Below are 16,576 nucleotides of genomic sequence, written 5' to 3' on the forward strand. Positions count from 1 at the left end.
AAGACAGCCTTATGGGGGTAATTAGGAGCATGCTCTAGAAAAATGGTAACAGAAGCTAGAACTGTGGTTCTCAATGGCCTTCACAGTTCTGAATTGCCTTCACAAGAATTTAGTTGCCAACACAGTAACACGCCACTATTGATGGTTAGGTATGTGCATTGGTGAGGCAGTTTTGTCTGGACAGCGGACACTTAGGTTCATTGATCCTATTGGCTGTGAAGTTCACTAGCTCACTTTTGACATCTCTTAGCCTAACACATGTCCCAGTACTATTGCTAGTTTAAGGCCATTAGATGATACCCGACAGATCAGACCAACGGTTGTCCAGGAGTGGACAACATTGGTTGTACCATTAGACATGAAGACTCTGGCAGCAGTTGCTTGGGTAAGGAAAGTGATGAAGTATACCCCACAAGTGCCCCAGAAAAACTAGTACAGCCCTTTTTTTGTATGATAGCACAGCAGCCATTTTGGGTGTTATGATCTTGAACAATTTCTCACCGAGTTCTCACTCTAAAAAGCACTTTTTCTGGGGCCACAATCTTGGGTGGCACTGCAAAACATGTGCTCTTGGGCACCTGAAAAAAGTGCATCTTTGGGGCTCTATAATCTTGCTCAAGTAACATGACTCATGCAAGAGCACAGCCAGGAAGATGCACACCCTGGTTTGGGGACTCAGCATGTTGGAGGTATGGGTACTGAAAGACAGAGCTATTGTAACATGGATTCTGATCTGTCCCCTTTAAGCTAATCTGCTCCCCTCATGTTCAGTGAGGCATATTGTCCCTTCACCAGTGTTGAAGTAAAATTCAAATGCCAGTCCAATCAACTTCTTTGCATGGAATGGCCAAGGCAGGTTTGTGTGTCTTGCTCTTTGCTTCAGACATCAATTTATCCTGAACTAGCCCTTGGGGTAGGGCACCTTTTTCAGCCTGAGTTATTAATCACCCTTTTCCTCATTTGTGTTACAGAACCAGGTCCTATAGATCCACCACTTCTATTGAATGTTAAATCCAGAGAAGCAACTCTCTCCTGGCAGCATCCATCAAAGCCAAATGGCATCATCACCCACTACAACATTTACCCAAATGGCCAGTTGCACACTACTATTCCAGGAACCAGATCTAAATTCACTGTACATGCCTTGCGCCCTTTCACAGTTTATCACTTTCAAGTAGAAGGTTGTACTTCCAAAGGATGCTCTCTTTCCCCTGAGACAGCGCCCATGAAGACCCTTCCAGATGCACCTGAAGATATCCCCGCTCCAGAGCTCTATTCGGACACACCGACATCTGTGCTAATATCATGGCAGCCGCCTCTTCATCCAAATGGGCAGGTGGAAAACTTTATAATAGAAAGGAGAGTGAAGGGAACGGAACAAGTATCCACAGTTGCTACCTTGCCCTTCAATTATTCAAGGAGTTTCCTGGACCAGAGTGCTGCCCTTAGCCCTTGGGTGAAATATGAGTACAGATTATTGGCAAGTACTTTCAAAGGAGGCATTAACAGTAGTGCATGGGCAGAAGTTATCACCAGGCCCTCGAGACCTGCGGGCATCCAACCTCCCAAGGTGCAAGCATTGGGACCAGATATCGCACAGGTTTGTTGAGTTTCATTTTTGTGAATGCCATTGCACATCACCAGAGGTGAATTCTAGCTTATGTTTAGAGATTTTACTGCAATGCACTGCATACAGTGGGCTGTGTACAAGAGTAGCTTCCATACAACTGCACCAGGACCTGCATACTGTCTCATACCACAGCTACCTTTCCTTGACTTTTTAGTGTTTTGCTGGTGGTCACAAGGATAGCCCAGATATCCTTGTGGTCCCCATGTCTCCCTAATAGGTCTCACTCCAGTTAGCTTACTAGTCATTCCCATATTCCCTATCCCGGACATACTGATGGGTCTGAGACCCTGGGCATGACTGCTGCCTTATTTCATGTGTAGCCACCATGGCAGGAGTGGGGGGATTTGTGTCCCTCCTGATGCTGTTGGGCTACAGCTCCCTTCATGCCTGACTACTGGCCATGCTTGCTGGGGCCGATGGGAGTCCAACATCTAGAGGGACCCAGGTTCCTTGTACATGCCTTATCGTATGCACCACACACTTATTATTTGACTGAGATTCTGTGGTTTAACCCCAAATCAACAGAAATCCAGCCTGTTCCTTATTGACTGAGAGTATGGTCATTTATTGGACTCGGGTGGCACTGTAGTCTAAACCACAGAGCCTAGGGCTTGCTGATCAGAAGGTTGGCGGTTTGAATCCCTAGCAGTTCAAAAGCGTATGAAAGTGCAAGTAGATAAATAGGTACCGCTCCGGTGGGAAGGTAAACGGCATTTCTGTGTGCTGCTCTGTCCCGTTGCTTGGTCCCAGCTCCTGCCAACCTAGCAGTTCGAAAGCATGTCAAAGTGCAAGTAGATAAATACAGCGGGAAGGTAAACGGCGTTTCCGTGTGCTGCACTGGTTCGCCAGAAGCGGCTTTGTCATGCTGGCCACATGACCTGGAAGCTGTACGCCAGCTCCCTCGGCCAATAATGCGAGATGAGCGCTGCATGACTGGACCTAATGGTCAGGGGTCCCTTTACCTTTTCCTAAAGCTGAGTGTGGACAAATGCCAAAGAGAAGTTTCAGCGGAGCAGCCCTGGCAGAGTCCAGCAAGGGCAAACAATAGCCATATCTAAAACAGGCTTGGAGAGTGCTCTCCCACTTGCAGCCCTGAGAGTAATAGTTTGATCTGGAAGCTAGAGAATCTGAAAATAGGAAATAGCGAAGTGCTAGAAAAGCTAAGGAGGGAACCTGAAGTGCTGCATGCAGAAGATATCAGGTGACGGCAGAGGGCAAGGCATAAAAATACATCCAATAGGCCTGAATAACCCAGAGGTTTTATACTACCAACCAACTACAGGGGCTGATGATCCATACCCAAGAAAGTAGCACACAGTCCAGCCTGATTCTGAGGTTACCAACTTAAATAACAGAGTCCCCAAGAATGCATAAATGACCATACACGACTCTGGGGTTGCGGCGCTCATCTCGCTTTATTGGCCGAGGGAGCCGGCGTACAGCTTCCGGGTCATGTGGCCAGCATGACAAAGCCGCTTCTGGCGAACCAGAGCAGCACACGGAAACGCCGTTTACCTTCCCGCTGTATTTATCTACTTGCACTTTGACGTGCTTTCGAACTGCTAGGTTGGCAGGAGCTGGGACCGAGCAACGGGAGCTCACCCTCTCGCGGGGATTCGAACCGCCGACCTTCTGATTGGCAAGCCCTAGGCTCTGTGGTTTAACCCACAGCACCACCCACGTCCCAGGCTGCACTCAGCTTTAGCGTCCCCCAAATTCAGTGAGATGCCACTTCTATACCAGGAAAAAGTCGGGTAGGGAACCTGTGGCCCTCCAGATATTGCCATCCCTGACCATTGGTTATGCAGGCTAGAACTAAAGGGAGCTATAGTTCAATGAGACTCAGAGGGCCACCAGTTGTCCACTCCTGGGTTAGATGTGATAATTTAGTGTTTAACCTCAAACCAACAACATTTCAGCTTATTCCTGTCCTCCCATCTACAATACTGTGTTCTTTATTATGCTGTTGAAATGCTTCCAGTTTTCTCTCACACACCTGAAATACCTGGAATACTACTGTGGGGGCATTTAATTTTAATCCCAGAGCCAGACTAAAATGTGCACGATATAAAAGAGAGAACGAACAAAAAATGAACAGCCCTACCCTTCTAGACATTATTAAAATGCTAATTGCTGCGAGTGTTAAATGTTCTGTGTTTTCAAATATGCGTCAAAACATCTGCTTTGCTTTAAATCTTTAAAGAAGTTAAAATCAATGTGTAAGTTGACTAACTAAGGAAAGAGCAGCCTTAGAGCACTACCTAGGAAATTTTCAATTATTCACATCCTTCATTTGGGAATGAACTCTAGAGGACAGGATAACTACCATTGTTTTGGCTTGCATACAAACTTCATTCAAGGGAAATTAGTGTAACCAAACAAGAGGGATTTTTGTAGCTTAGAAGCCTCTTTTGTGTAAATACACACATGCTTCCATGGATTCAGTCTTGTACTAGTGCCAAAAGGCATCGGTACAGTAGCTTGCTCACTAGAGCACAAAACAAAGGACGTTTGCATAAGTCTAGAGACCAGCCACTTAAATGGTGGCGCATGTAGATACTCAGTTTACGCTAAACAATTTGAATATATGGATAGAAACAAGACAAATGATAAAATCTAGAACCACATTTTGAAATCTTGACAAGCAGGTCTATATCTAAAGTGGTGAAAATGCTGTAGACTTTTTGAAATATATTGCACCCACATCACTACCCAAATGAACTCAACCTGTGGTTGCAAAGGTAAGCATAATATGTAATTTATTATAGACCAGGGTTTATTGTGATGCATGGAAAGAATACTTATATGAAAGTGGGTAGGAATACATCGAAACCATTTGATACAGGCAACTCGCAACTTGTGTGCATTGGACTTACACACATTTAATTTTACATGTTTGACAAAATAAGTAAATAAATAAATAAATAAATAAGGGGGGTGGAAATGGTGGGGAGAGACATTGACAAGCCCACCTGCCATTGAATCCATTGTGTTTTGACTATACAGTGGTGCCTCACTTTACGAATGCCTCGCACAACGAAAAACTCGCTAGACGAAAGAGTTTTGCGTTGCGCGAGGCATTCGTAAGACGACAAAATTTTCTATGACCGCCGCTTCGTCTTATGAAGCGCGACCATAGAAAGCGGCAAAGGAAGATCAGCTGTCAGCGAGGGAAGCTGACAGCTAATCTTCCTTTGCCAGGGGGGGGGGATGGAGCCGAAACGCGGCAGTGCGGCAGCTGCCCATGCCTGTCTTCCCCTTGGCTCGGGGAAGACAGGCGGGGGCAAGCAGCGCCCACTGCGATTCAGCTCCGTCCCCCGCCGCCGCCTCTCGCCTGCCTCCCCCGACACGGAGCGCAACTTCGGAGGTCTCCGAAGTTGCGTTCCGTGTCGGGGGAGGCAGGCGAGAGGCGGCGGTGGGAGAAGGTCTTCCCCCGCCGCCGCCTCTCGCCGCGCACAGCTGGCACGGAGCGCAACTTTGGAGACCTCCAAAGTTGCACTCCGTGTTGGGGGAGGCAGGCAAGGCAGTGGCTGGGAGAAGAGAGCTTCTCCCCCCCCCCCGCCGCCTTGCACACAGCTGACATCTGACGGGGCTTCGGAGACCTCCTCCGAAGCCCCATTGCATGCCGCTGCCAGTCCCCCAGAGCCTATAGGAACTCATTGATTAAGTTTTAATGCATTCCTATGGGAAACTGGGACTCGCTAGACGAAAAATTCGTTACACGAATTGACCCGTGGAACGAATTAATTTCGTCTAGCGAGGCACCACTGTATGTGATTTTGGGTTTATGTGCTATCCCTGGAATGTAACCCCCACATAAACTGAGTCGCCTGTAGTAAGAAAATAGGAAAATTTGTATATAAGACAATAAGTCATATAACTACAATAAGAGATCAGAATGTGTGCATGTCTGTGTATCAAACTAACTGTATTAAAACCTGATTGAAACATTGGTAATACCTTGTAGAAAAACGAGAATAAAGTGATGGTGATTAAATAATTCTTGCTTAATAAATTGTGGTTTATTAAGCTGAGAATGAACACTTATGTCTGCAGTCTCTGTGCTCTATGTGAGCATGCTTCAGCGCTAAGGGATATTGGATCATTCTGTTCACCTGTTCACCTGAGGTCAGGAACAGAAATCACAGCTGTAGACAAAATGTAAAAAGAGAAGAACATGACAGTGAAAATTATTTAGAAATGATATTTACATTCCCACTATAACAATGGAAAATCTATATATTGTCATTGTTATCATTGTCAATAACTTCAATTACACTTTTAAATGGATATAATCCTGTATATGTTTTATCTCTTCCTGGCTATTGTAATCTGTCTGTGACAGAGCTTGAACTAAAGTTTTGCCCTCCTGTATCCAGTATGCCATATTGGCTCTGTCAATATAGAAAAAGGGGCAATGCAAGAAAAAATGAGTACATGCCCTGCTCACACAGCATCTCGTACCCCTGCAGGGTATAAGTGGCACATATCAGCTGTTGTGGGAACAGAACAGGTGTTGGACAGATGTGCTGATACAGCTCTACACTTTTTCTGTTCTGAGTATTTTAATAGTGAAGAAGCCATTTCATAGCAGCATGTGTCCAGTAGATTCTTCATCCCTTCCAGGTTCCAAATCCACAGGTCTCATACCTTGTATTTGCAACATATGGTGTTCAAGCACAGCAGTGACTTTCTGCATCTGTACACCTTACTTTTTTGTTACATGCTTCTGTTGTAGTATTTTAATTTAAAGCATTGCAGTATTTTTGAATGCATTGTTTTAGAATGATACTGTGATTTAACATTTTTGCAAGTTGCATTGAGTAGTGCATAAATAAATAAATAAATAAATAAATAAATAAATAAATAAATAAATGTACGTGCTGCAGAAATGTGAAATAGATTGTGTAATGCCGTAATAACACGTTAGACAAATGACAATTGAAAGGTAGCCTGCAGAAGATGCTAGAACAGCTTAACTGTTCCACAGATCTCTGGTGCAGATTCTTAGGCCAGAATTATGCTTTATGCCAGACACATAAAGCATAATTCTGGCCTAAACTTTTTACTATGCATGACTTTTCCTCCCTGGATGAGGAAGGCTAAGGACAATCCAGATGTACAAATTGTTTTTCCATTCCCAGCCTTGTCTGCTAGAACCCTGCTTAAGTATACAGGACTTTCCTTATTGATATCCAGAAATGAAGAAATTCTGACTTGGTTTTCATCACAGGATATGATCATATAATCCACCAAGCTACTTAAGCCCCAACACTTTCCCATGTAGAAAATTAGGTACTGACATAAACATATAGCCTTAGCTTCTCAGGAAGATTCTATGAGTGACTCCTAATTCCAGTAATGATTATTTTTCTTTGATTATATGTCCCATTTCCAGAAAATGTATAAAGAAGCAGAATATATTATAAAGAATGACATATTAATTTTTCTTATTTAGTCATAAATCATCATGAATGGTTTTGTGGTATGTAACATTTGAAGAGCTTTGTCATAACATCCCCAGTAGCATACAGCTTTCTTTTACTTGGCTGGAACCTTCATTTTGGCTTGAATGTTTATTCTGGAAGTAGTTAAAAACAGCAGGCCACTTCTACTTCCTTCAACATTTCATTGTCATATGTGCCTGGGAGGTGGCTTTGCATTTTACTCGGTGGGTTACAAATTTTGTACCCTCTACTTTGGCATATCTCAGGCTATACCTTTAAAGCACATTCAAAACATTTTTTTCCTCAAAAAAAAGTCTGGGTACTGTAGTTTATCCCTCAGTGAGTTTACAATTCCCAGCAGTCCTTAACAAACTACAGTGCCTAGTGCCTTGAAGGAAAGCACATTCTTTCCTTCACAGTAAATCTACCCCTACATAGTCCGGTTCCAGCAGATATACATATATATATATATATATATATATATATATATATATATATATATATATATCCCTGTGCCTTTTTCTCAGGAAACACTATTCTGCTTAACATGAAAGGTTTTGTCTATGTCAAAAAGAAATGCTTCCCAAGGTTATAGCTGTTTAATGGGAGGGAAATGGCTAATTTCTATCCCTTTAAATTTTGTGGTGGAGAAAATAAGGTGCTTTGATCTTTAAATGACAGCTTCCTTAATCATTATAGTGAATTAGTTAATCTCTCCCAGAAGCTGCCCTATTCTAGCTTCCTCTTGGGCACCCTCTTTCTTAGTCTTCACACCGAGCTTCAAATCAGTGTACTGCTGTTGTCAACACCAAACCATTGAGTGCGCCCTCTTATTTTCATACATTGCTGAACTCTCACCTTAAAGGTCATCCAACTTGGTAAAGAACAGCAGAAACAAGCACTGCAAGATATGTTGTTGTTTGAAATCTGGATTCACAGTGAGGTATTTTTGTTGCACAAGTCAAGAACTTTGTTGTCCTCCCTACACAAGATGATCACTATTCTTTTCTCTACTCTGGAGATATATTGCTTACTATGGCCAGGAGATCCAAAGAACTTCCATGTTTGACTTGCATTTCTTAAGCAGCAGAATCCACCACCTCCCTCATGGCGGATGGCAAGCAACTGGAAAAGATGGAAGCTTAAAAAGCAACTATGAAGTGGCACAATGGTTTTCTTGAACAATAGCAACAAAAGAATAAGCCACAAAGTATGCCTAAGCCCTCAGGTGAACAAAGAAACACGGGAAGCAGCCATATATTGAATCAAATCATTGTTGACTCTGTAATTTCTAGCTCAATATTTTCAACATCGACTGGTAGCCAGGGTCTTCCCTAGCCCTACCTGAAAAGGCCTGAGATTGAACCCAGGAGCTTCTGCATGCAAAGGATGTACTTTACGTAACAGTGAGCTACAGTCATTCCCATAGAAATTAGCATTTTGCATCCAGGCCTGTCATATTAGAGGGCACTTTTATATCTGTTAAAGTCTGACCATGCTAGTCATTGCATCAGCAGATGCATTCATAGAATACATTTTTAAGTTTCTGCTCTCGGGAAATCTGAAAGGTTTCCATTTGCCAAAATAGACTTTCCTACCTGTTCCTTCCTGCTGTTGCACCCTGACTTCTTGGAAGCATGTTCAGTTCTGTAGTATGGTGTTCACTGTAGCATGGGCAATGCAGCTGTAGGGTTGGAGGAAAATCAGCAGAAACAGACATCCAACCCTTTTGCATGAGTGTAAACACCTTCTGGTTGACTCTGCTGGATCCAAACCTGTATGAATTACATTTTTAAATTTTTTTACAGGGTAAGACAAGATAATTACAATAAATGTATAATTACAAGAAAAGTTTTGTTAAGTAAGTGAAGTGCCAAATATACTCAAGCCACATATTGTGAAGGTAGATCCATCTCAACTTAATATCAGTCAATAACACAAGCACATTGCTTTCAAAAATCACTACATACACAGTGTCACCAGTCATTGCAAGGCTGGAAGTTCTGAAGTTGAAGTTAAGGGTGGATCTGTCAATTTTTGTTTTTCTCAGTTACTCATTTTCCATTCTTGAGGCCAGTTCTTCACATTTCTGCAAGAATTAGCAATTCAGAGGGGTTTTTTTAAGTGCATTAAAATTCATCAGCATCTTATTGAAAATTTCTTTGAATATACACAGTTTTGCAAGTAATGGCCCTAATATAATGTCATTTATATGTTATTTCTACTAATATATGCATTTTATACACACATCCCCCCAAATGCACCATTTTGTACACATTGTTTGGTTGAAGAACTGCATCTTAAAATTCAGAGAACTGTGAATTTCAAAGGATAGCTGTGATTCAGTTTTTGTATTCTTTCAGAAAATGGAAACCAGGAAGGTTGGCATTAAAATCCACACCAAATTGAATTTCTTCTACATCCTCACTGTTGGTTGGAACCCAGCATAATGTATCCAGAGGACTTTTTGAGCAGTGCAAAAGCATTTTCTTCTGTGCAGACCTGCAATTGTTTTTCCTTTGCAGGAAGAGTTTTCTGTAGCTAGTATTTCTCCCTCTCTTTCTCTCTCTTTTTTGTAGAGATTGTAGCACACTCCATGCTACAATGGAATAGTTGCTGGTGCCAATTCTGTAACAAGTTCTCTTGGCACACAAGCACTTGCTCTTTGATAGACATGAAAGAGCTACCTGATCGGATTTTGGGCGTCTGCCCTAGAAATGTGGAATGGCTGCAAGGCACTCAAGTAGCATGATTAATTAAGCTTTATTTTAAATGACTCCTGTAGGGGTTGACTAAAGCAGGTGGCTTAATAGAAGAGGGTGTTTGAGAAAGAGTTCTTTTTATACATCTTAAAAATAGCTTCTGTGATGGATGCTAGAAAGAGTAGATCACAGAAAGGCTATAGCCAGTCTTTAACACTCCTTCTAAATGAATGGAGGTTGACATCACAGGACACTTGGCAAATGAGGACAAGGGGGAAAACAGATCTCGTTAATAGCTTTTGCTGTTCACCATCACAAGACACTGAGAAAAATATTTGAGGCTTTGGCGAGTGTGTTTTCTTCCAAGCTGGTTTCACCAATAATAATTAGGTAGAATGAGATGATGTCCAAATAAATCTCCATCCCCAGGTTCTGAAGGAGTCCAGCAAAACAAAAATGATGCTATTAGTGGCATTTTAAAGATACTAAATATATTGTGGCAAAAGCTTTCATGTGCATGAAGTACTGTAGTTGTGCAAGTGTAAGCAGCTTCCTGCAGCCTTGAACCCTGGGACCACAACTCCCACCGGCTCCCGATATCATGACCGATGGCCAGGGATGTTGGAAGATGTAGTACAAAATACCAGGCAGACCCCCAGGCTAGGGAAGGCTGAAGTAGGGGAAGAAAGGTTTCTTTCTTGTTTCTCCTACAAAGTGAAAGCAAGACCTGTGTTCTTAGGTGGGGAATACTTCAGCAGAATGGAACAGTGCTGTATTTTAGTGGCAGGGCAGCTTATTACTAACCAGCACACACACCTGCTACTTTAAGCTTCTGTTCACATCCCGTCCAGTAACATAAAAGCATTACAGTTTTCTGTGGTCTTTCTTGTTTACATCCTCCTTTTACAGTCACCTGATTCTCGGAGAGGAATGGTCAACTGCCACCTTGGGGTTTGAAATATACTCGGAGTCAAGAGTGAATTTCATGCTCTTTATTCAGCTCATAGTCATCAAGGAGGAGAAGAGAAGACGAATGAATCTTTTCCCAAAACCATCTGCTTATATACATTATTTACACAATGGGCCTTGCGTGATTGGCTACTTCAGGGCTACACCTGTGGGCCAATTATATTGTGGATTGACTTTTGCCTGCAGTCTGATTGGCTGCTCCTACAGGCCAATCAGGTAGCAGATTCACTTCTGCCAGCCGCCTGATTGGCTGCTCCAGCAGGCCAATCAGGTTGCGGATTCACTTCCACCTGGAGTTGGATTGGGTAGCTCCCGCTGATTCTGAATCCTATTGTTCTAGGATTCAGCTCAGTACATAACACCCCTCCCCTCTAAGTTCCAGTCCTGCCCGGGAAGTTGCATTCGTAGTCCCCAAGGTCTGCTGGCCGCCTCCGTGTGCGTTGTGGCCTGGGGTGTTCCTTGGTCAGGGGTTCTGGTTCTGGCTCGTGTTCCGAGGCTGCTGGCTGTGCCGGGGCTGTCTGGTCTGGCGCCACTGAACCACTAGGTTGTAGCTCTGGTTCCGGTGTCCTTCCAGCCTCGGGGCGCCCCTCTGTGCCTACTGCTTCTGCTTCCTCTGCCCACCCCTCTCGCTCTACAGGCCTCACTGCCCTGCTGTCCCCTTGGGACCCCTCTGTCCCGCTCTCCTCCCGGGTTCCTCCTGGGAATCGTCGCCGTATCTGGTCGCAGTGGCGGCGCCAACATTGCCCCCCTTCCGTTAGTACCTCGTACGACACGGGACCGGTCACCTTGGTGACTGTGGCGGGTACCCATGCTGGGCCTGCCCCAAAATTCTTTGCATACACTGGGTCCCGGGCCACAAATGTCCGGGGGTTCCTGCCTTTCCCCACCACTACCTCATCCTGAGCTCTGTCGGGGTGAAGTCGGTCCAGTCTAGTTGCAAGGCGCCGGCCCATTAGTAATTCAGCTGGGCTCCGGCCCGTCGTTGTGCTTGGGGTGCTGTGCTGTGCTAGAAGAAATGCGGCAAGGCGGTATTCCCAGTCCCCTTGTGTCATGCGGCGGAGGCTGTCCTTGGTGGTCCGCACCATGCGCTCCGCTTGGCCATTGGTGGCAGGGTGGAATGGTGCTGAGCGGATGTGGCGGATGGCGTTCTGCGCTGTGAAGGTCTGGAACTCCTCTGACGTGAATGCGGTTCCATTGTCCGAGACGAGGGTGTCAGGGAGCCCGTGGGTCGCAAACAGCTTACGTAGTACCCGGATGGCTGCCGCCGTAGAAGTGGATGGTACCAGTGCGACCTCCAGCCATTTGGTGTAGGAATCCACCACTATGAAGAATGTTTTTCCCTGGAAGGGGCCAGCGAAGTCCACGTGCAAGCGTGACCATGGATGTCGGGCGGACTCCCAGGGCTGGACTGGGGCCCTTGGGGGATCCGGGCGGGATTCTTGGCAGGTCTGGCAGTGTTGGACCCAGGCCTCTATCTCTCTGTCAATCCCCGGCCACCACACATAACTCCTGGCAAGGGCCTTCATCCTCACTACCCCTGGGTGTGTCTCGTGTAGGGCTGTGAGGACCCTTTTGCGGAGGGGCTGGGGAACAACAACCCTGCTTCCCCATAACAGGCACCCCTTGTGGGCCGACAGTTCATGTTTGCGGTTTGTGTAGCCAGCGAATTCTGGCCCGGGGCTGCTGCTGGGCCATCCTCGCCACACCCAGTCCAGGACCCGGGAGATGACCCTATCTTTTGTGGAATGGTGCGCAACTTCTTGTGCCTGAATGGGTCGGTCGGGAAGCAGCTCCAGGGTCATAACCTCTTGCGCAGGCGCTGGGTCGGGGCCCGTTTCTGGTAGTGGTAGCCTGCTGAGGGCGTCTGCGTGGCCCATCGCCTTCCCAGGGCGGTGGATTAGTGCATACTGGTAGCCGGCAAGGAAAATTGACCACCTGAGGACACGTGGAGACAACACTTGGGGGGTCTGCTTCTCAGGGGCAAACAGGCCAAGCAACGGCTTGTGGTCAGTCACTATGGTAAAGGGCCGCCCGTACAAGAAATCATGGAATTTTTTTACGCCCTTCACGATTGCCAGACCCTCCTTGTCAATCTGTGAGTAGTTTCGTTCGGCTGCAGCAAGCGTCTGGGAAAAATATGCCACCGGCACCTCTCTTCCATCCGGGAGTTGGTGTCCCAGGACAGCGCCGATGCCATAGGGAGAGGCGTCGCATGCCAGCACCACTGGCAGCCTCTCGTCGAAGTGTGCTAAGACCGAGTTCGAGACGAGCAAGTCCTTGACTGCCTGGAATGCGGCCCTTTGTCGCTGGCCCCACACCCAAGGGGCCCTTTTATCTAGGAGTCTGTGTAGGGGCTCCGCTACCGCTGCCTTATGGGGAAGGAAGGCATGGTAAAAGTTCAATAGTCCCAAGAATGACTGAAGTTCGGGCTTGCTCTTGGGCGCTGGGGCCTCACAAATGGCCCGTACCTTGTCACCGGTTGGATGGACCCCTTCTGCGTCCACCTTAAATCCCAGAAAGTCCACCTGCGGCACTCCCAGTAAACACTTTTCCCGCTTCACCTTGAGGCCCGCCGTCTGGAAACGGTGCAGGACGGAGCGGAGGCGGTCCTCAAATTCCTCTGGTGTGGGCCCGGCGATCAGTACATCATCGAAGAAGGGGGTGACACCAGGAATCCCTTTAAGGAGAGAGTCCATTAGATTCTGGAATATGCCTGGTGCCACGCTAACGCCAAATTGCAGCCGCTTTACTCTGAATGCCCCTCTGTGCGTCACAATCGTCTGAGCCTCTGCTGTGGCTTCGTCCACAGGCAACTGTTGATACGCTTGGGCCAAGTCCAGTTTGCCAAAGATTTTTGACCCAGCCAGGGTGGCGAGGACATGGCTGACCACTGGCACTGGGTATGCATGGGCCGTGAGAGCCTTGTTTATGGTGCATTTGTAGTCTGCACAGATGCGGACCGAACCGTTAGGCTTGACGGGTGTGACAATTGGAGTTTCCCAGGGGGCGTTGGGCACCGGCTCCAGCACTCCTTGCTCCACGAGCCGGTCCAATTCCTCGTCTATGCGGGGTTTCAGGGCAAACGGGACCCGGCGGGCCTTGTGCCTGATGGGTCGTACAGCGGGGTCTAGCTGTAGGGCAATGGGGGGTCCTGTATATCGTCCCAATGCCCCATCGAAAACCCCTGGAAACTCTTTGCATATGGCGTCCACGTCCACTTGTAAGCTAGTGCGGTTCACCCCGGTAATGGCTAGCCCCAGAGGTCCAAACCATGCCAGTCCCAGTAAGCTAACGTAGGGGCCCTTAACTACCAGCAAGTCCAATTGTTGCTTTCGCCCTCGATATTGCACCCTGAAGGTCCCCACCCCCATAGTAGGGACCTTACGTTTCTGGAAGTCCCGGAGGGTGAATGGGGCCGGCCTTAGTTTGGGACCCCCATTAGGGCACAGTTCCCTTAATGTTCGGGCCGAGATTATGGATAGAGTTGAACCCGTGTCCAGCTCCATGCGGCATGGGGCTCCCTCTATCTGTACCTCTATATAAATTTTCTCTGTGCTGGGATGGGGCAACTGGAATACCTGGTAGTCCGTGATCTCCGTCGAGTTGCCTTGGTGCATGGTGCCGTGTGACCTGGGGCTCCTGGGTCGGTCATCTGATGCTTGTCGACGGGTGAGTCGAGCCCGACACACCCGGGCGATGTGTCCCAATTTTCTGCACTGCCTGCACTCTGCGTTGCGGAAACGACAGGTCCTCCTCTCGTGGTTCTCCCTGCAGCTTGCACAGTTCCCTCCTTCTCGTCGAGGCTGCTGTGGTGTGTGTGCTGCTTGAGTGCGCCGCTGTACTCGGTGTACTTCCTCCCTGTCAGATTCGGATTCGTCGGTGAGGTCTTCGTGGTAGACCCTCGGTTGGGATGGCGGGGCCGGTCGTGCCTCTTGCGTTGACCTCTCGGCGGCTTCGGTTGCCAGGGCTTCCTCCAGAGCAATCTGGAACGTGAGGTCTTTTTTGGCGTAGAGGCGTCGTTGCAACATCTCGTCCCTCAGGCCACCGACGAGGCGGTCACGAAGCATGTTCTCCAATTCTGAGAAGTTGCATAACCGGGCGGCTTGGCGGAGGGAGGTCACAAACCCAGTTATGGTTTCCCCCGGGGCTTGCCGTTTTGCGTAGAAGGCATTTCGGCAAGCTACCACCGAGGGCTGTGGTGAGAAGTGCTCCTTCAGCCGTTCCATTATTGTTTTGTAAGAGACGGTAGCGACATCTCTAGGTGCAAGGAGAGCCCGGGCAATTTCAAACGTCTCCTCTCCACAGACGCTGAAGAATGTCGCCCTCTTCATGGCATCGTTGGTGACTTCTTTCGCTTGCAGGAGGAAGTTGAAACGGGCGGCGTACCCTTCCCAGTCTCCTGATGCTGGTTTGAATGGCGAGAAGCTGCTGTCGGTTGCCATTCTGGGTTCCTTGGGTCCTGGAGCTGAAGCCTGGATGCACGGTGCGATGCAGCGGTGCAGCAGGTGGCGGTGCTGCGGTGCAGTGTGTGGTGGCGGTCAGCTCAGCAGGATCCCATCCTCGTCGCCAGTGAAATATACTCGGAGTCAAGAGTGAATTTCATGCTCTTTATTCAGCTCATAGTCATCAAGGAGGAGAAGAGAAGACGAATGAATCTTTTCCCAAAACCATCTGCTTATATACATTATTTACACAATGGGCCTTGCGTGATTGGCTACTTCAGGGCTACACCTGTGGGCCAATTATATTGTGGATTGACTTTTGCCTGCAGTCTGATTGGCTGCTCCTACAGGCCAATCAGGTAGCAGATTCACTTCTGCCAGCCGCCTGATTGGCTGCTCCAGCAGGCCAATCAGGTTGCGGATTCACTTCCACCTGGAGTTGGATTGGGTAGCTCCCGCTGATTCTGAATCCTATTGTTCTAGGATTCAGCTCAGTACATAACACCCCTCCCCTCTAAGTTCCAGTCCTGCCCGGGAAGTTGCATTCGTAGTCCCCAAGGTCTGCTGGCCGCCTCCGTGTGCGTTGTGGCCTGGGGTGTTCCTTGGTCAGGGGTTCTGGTTCTGGCTCGTGTTCCGAGGCTGCTGGCTGTGCCGGGGCTGTCTGGTCTGGCGCCACTGAACCACTAGGTTGTAGCTCTGGTTCCGGTGTCCTTCCAGCCTCGGGGCGCCCCTCTGTGCCTACTGCTTCTGCTTCCTCTGCCCACCCCTCTCGCTCTACAGGCCTCACTGCCCTGCTGTCCCCTTGGGACCCCTCTGTCCCGCTCTCCTCCCGGGTTCCTCCTGGGAATCGTCGCCGTATCTGGTCGCAGTGGCGGCGCCAACATTGCCCCCCTTCCGTTAGTACCTCGTACGACACGGGACCGGTCACCTTGGTGACTGTGGCGGGTACCCATGCTGGGCCTGCCCCAAAATTCTTTGCATACACTGGGTCCCGGGCCACAAATGTCCGGGGGTTCCTGCCTTTCCCCACCACTACCTCATCCTGAGCTCTGTCGGGGTGAAGTCGGTCCAGTCTAGTTGCAAGGCGCCGGCCCATTAGTAATTCAGCTGGGCTCCGGCCCGTCGTTGTGCTTGGGGTGCTGTGCTGTGCTAGAAGAAATGCGGCAAGGCGGTATTCCCAGTCCCCTTGTGTCATGCGGCGGAGGCTGTCCTTGGTGGTCCGCACCATGCGCTCCGCTTGGCCATTGGTGGCAGGGTGGAATGGTGCTGAGCGGATGTGGCGGATGGCGTTCTGCGCTGTGAAGGTCTGGAACTCCTCTGACGTGAATGCGGTTCCATTGTCCGAGACGAGGGTGTCAGGGAGCCCGTGGGTCGCAAACAGCTTAC

General features: G+C 48.0%; 1 protein-coding gene across 1 annotated transcript in view; it reads left to right on the forward strand.

Moving 5' to 3' along the window:
• The window catches only part of USH2A (usherin), a 455,954-nt gene that overhangs the window by 283,388 nt on the left and 155,990 nt on the right, over positions 1-16,576 (forward strand). Inside the window, exon 41 of the mRNA XM_088666687.1 lies at positions 972-1,600. Coding sequence (XP_088522813.1) covers positions 972-1,600 — 629 coding nt within the window. The remainder of the gene's footprint in view (positions 1-971; positions 1,601-16,576) is intronic.

This window comes from Zootoca vivipara, chromosome 3 (assembly GCF_965207765.1).
Source record: "Zootoca vivipara chromosome 3, rZooViv2.hap1.1, whole genome shotgun sequence".
Classification (NCBI taxonomy): Eukaryota; Metazoa; Chordata; class Lepidosauria; order Squamata; family Lacertidae; genus Zootoca; species Zootoca vivipara.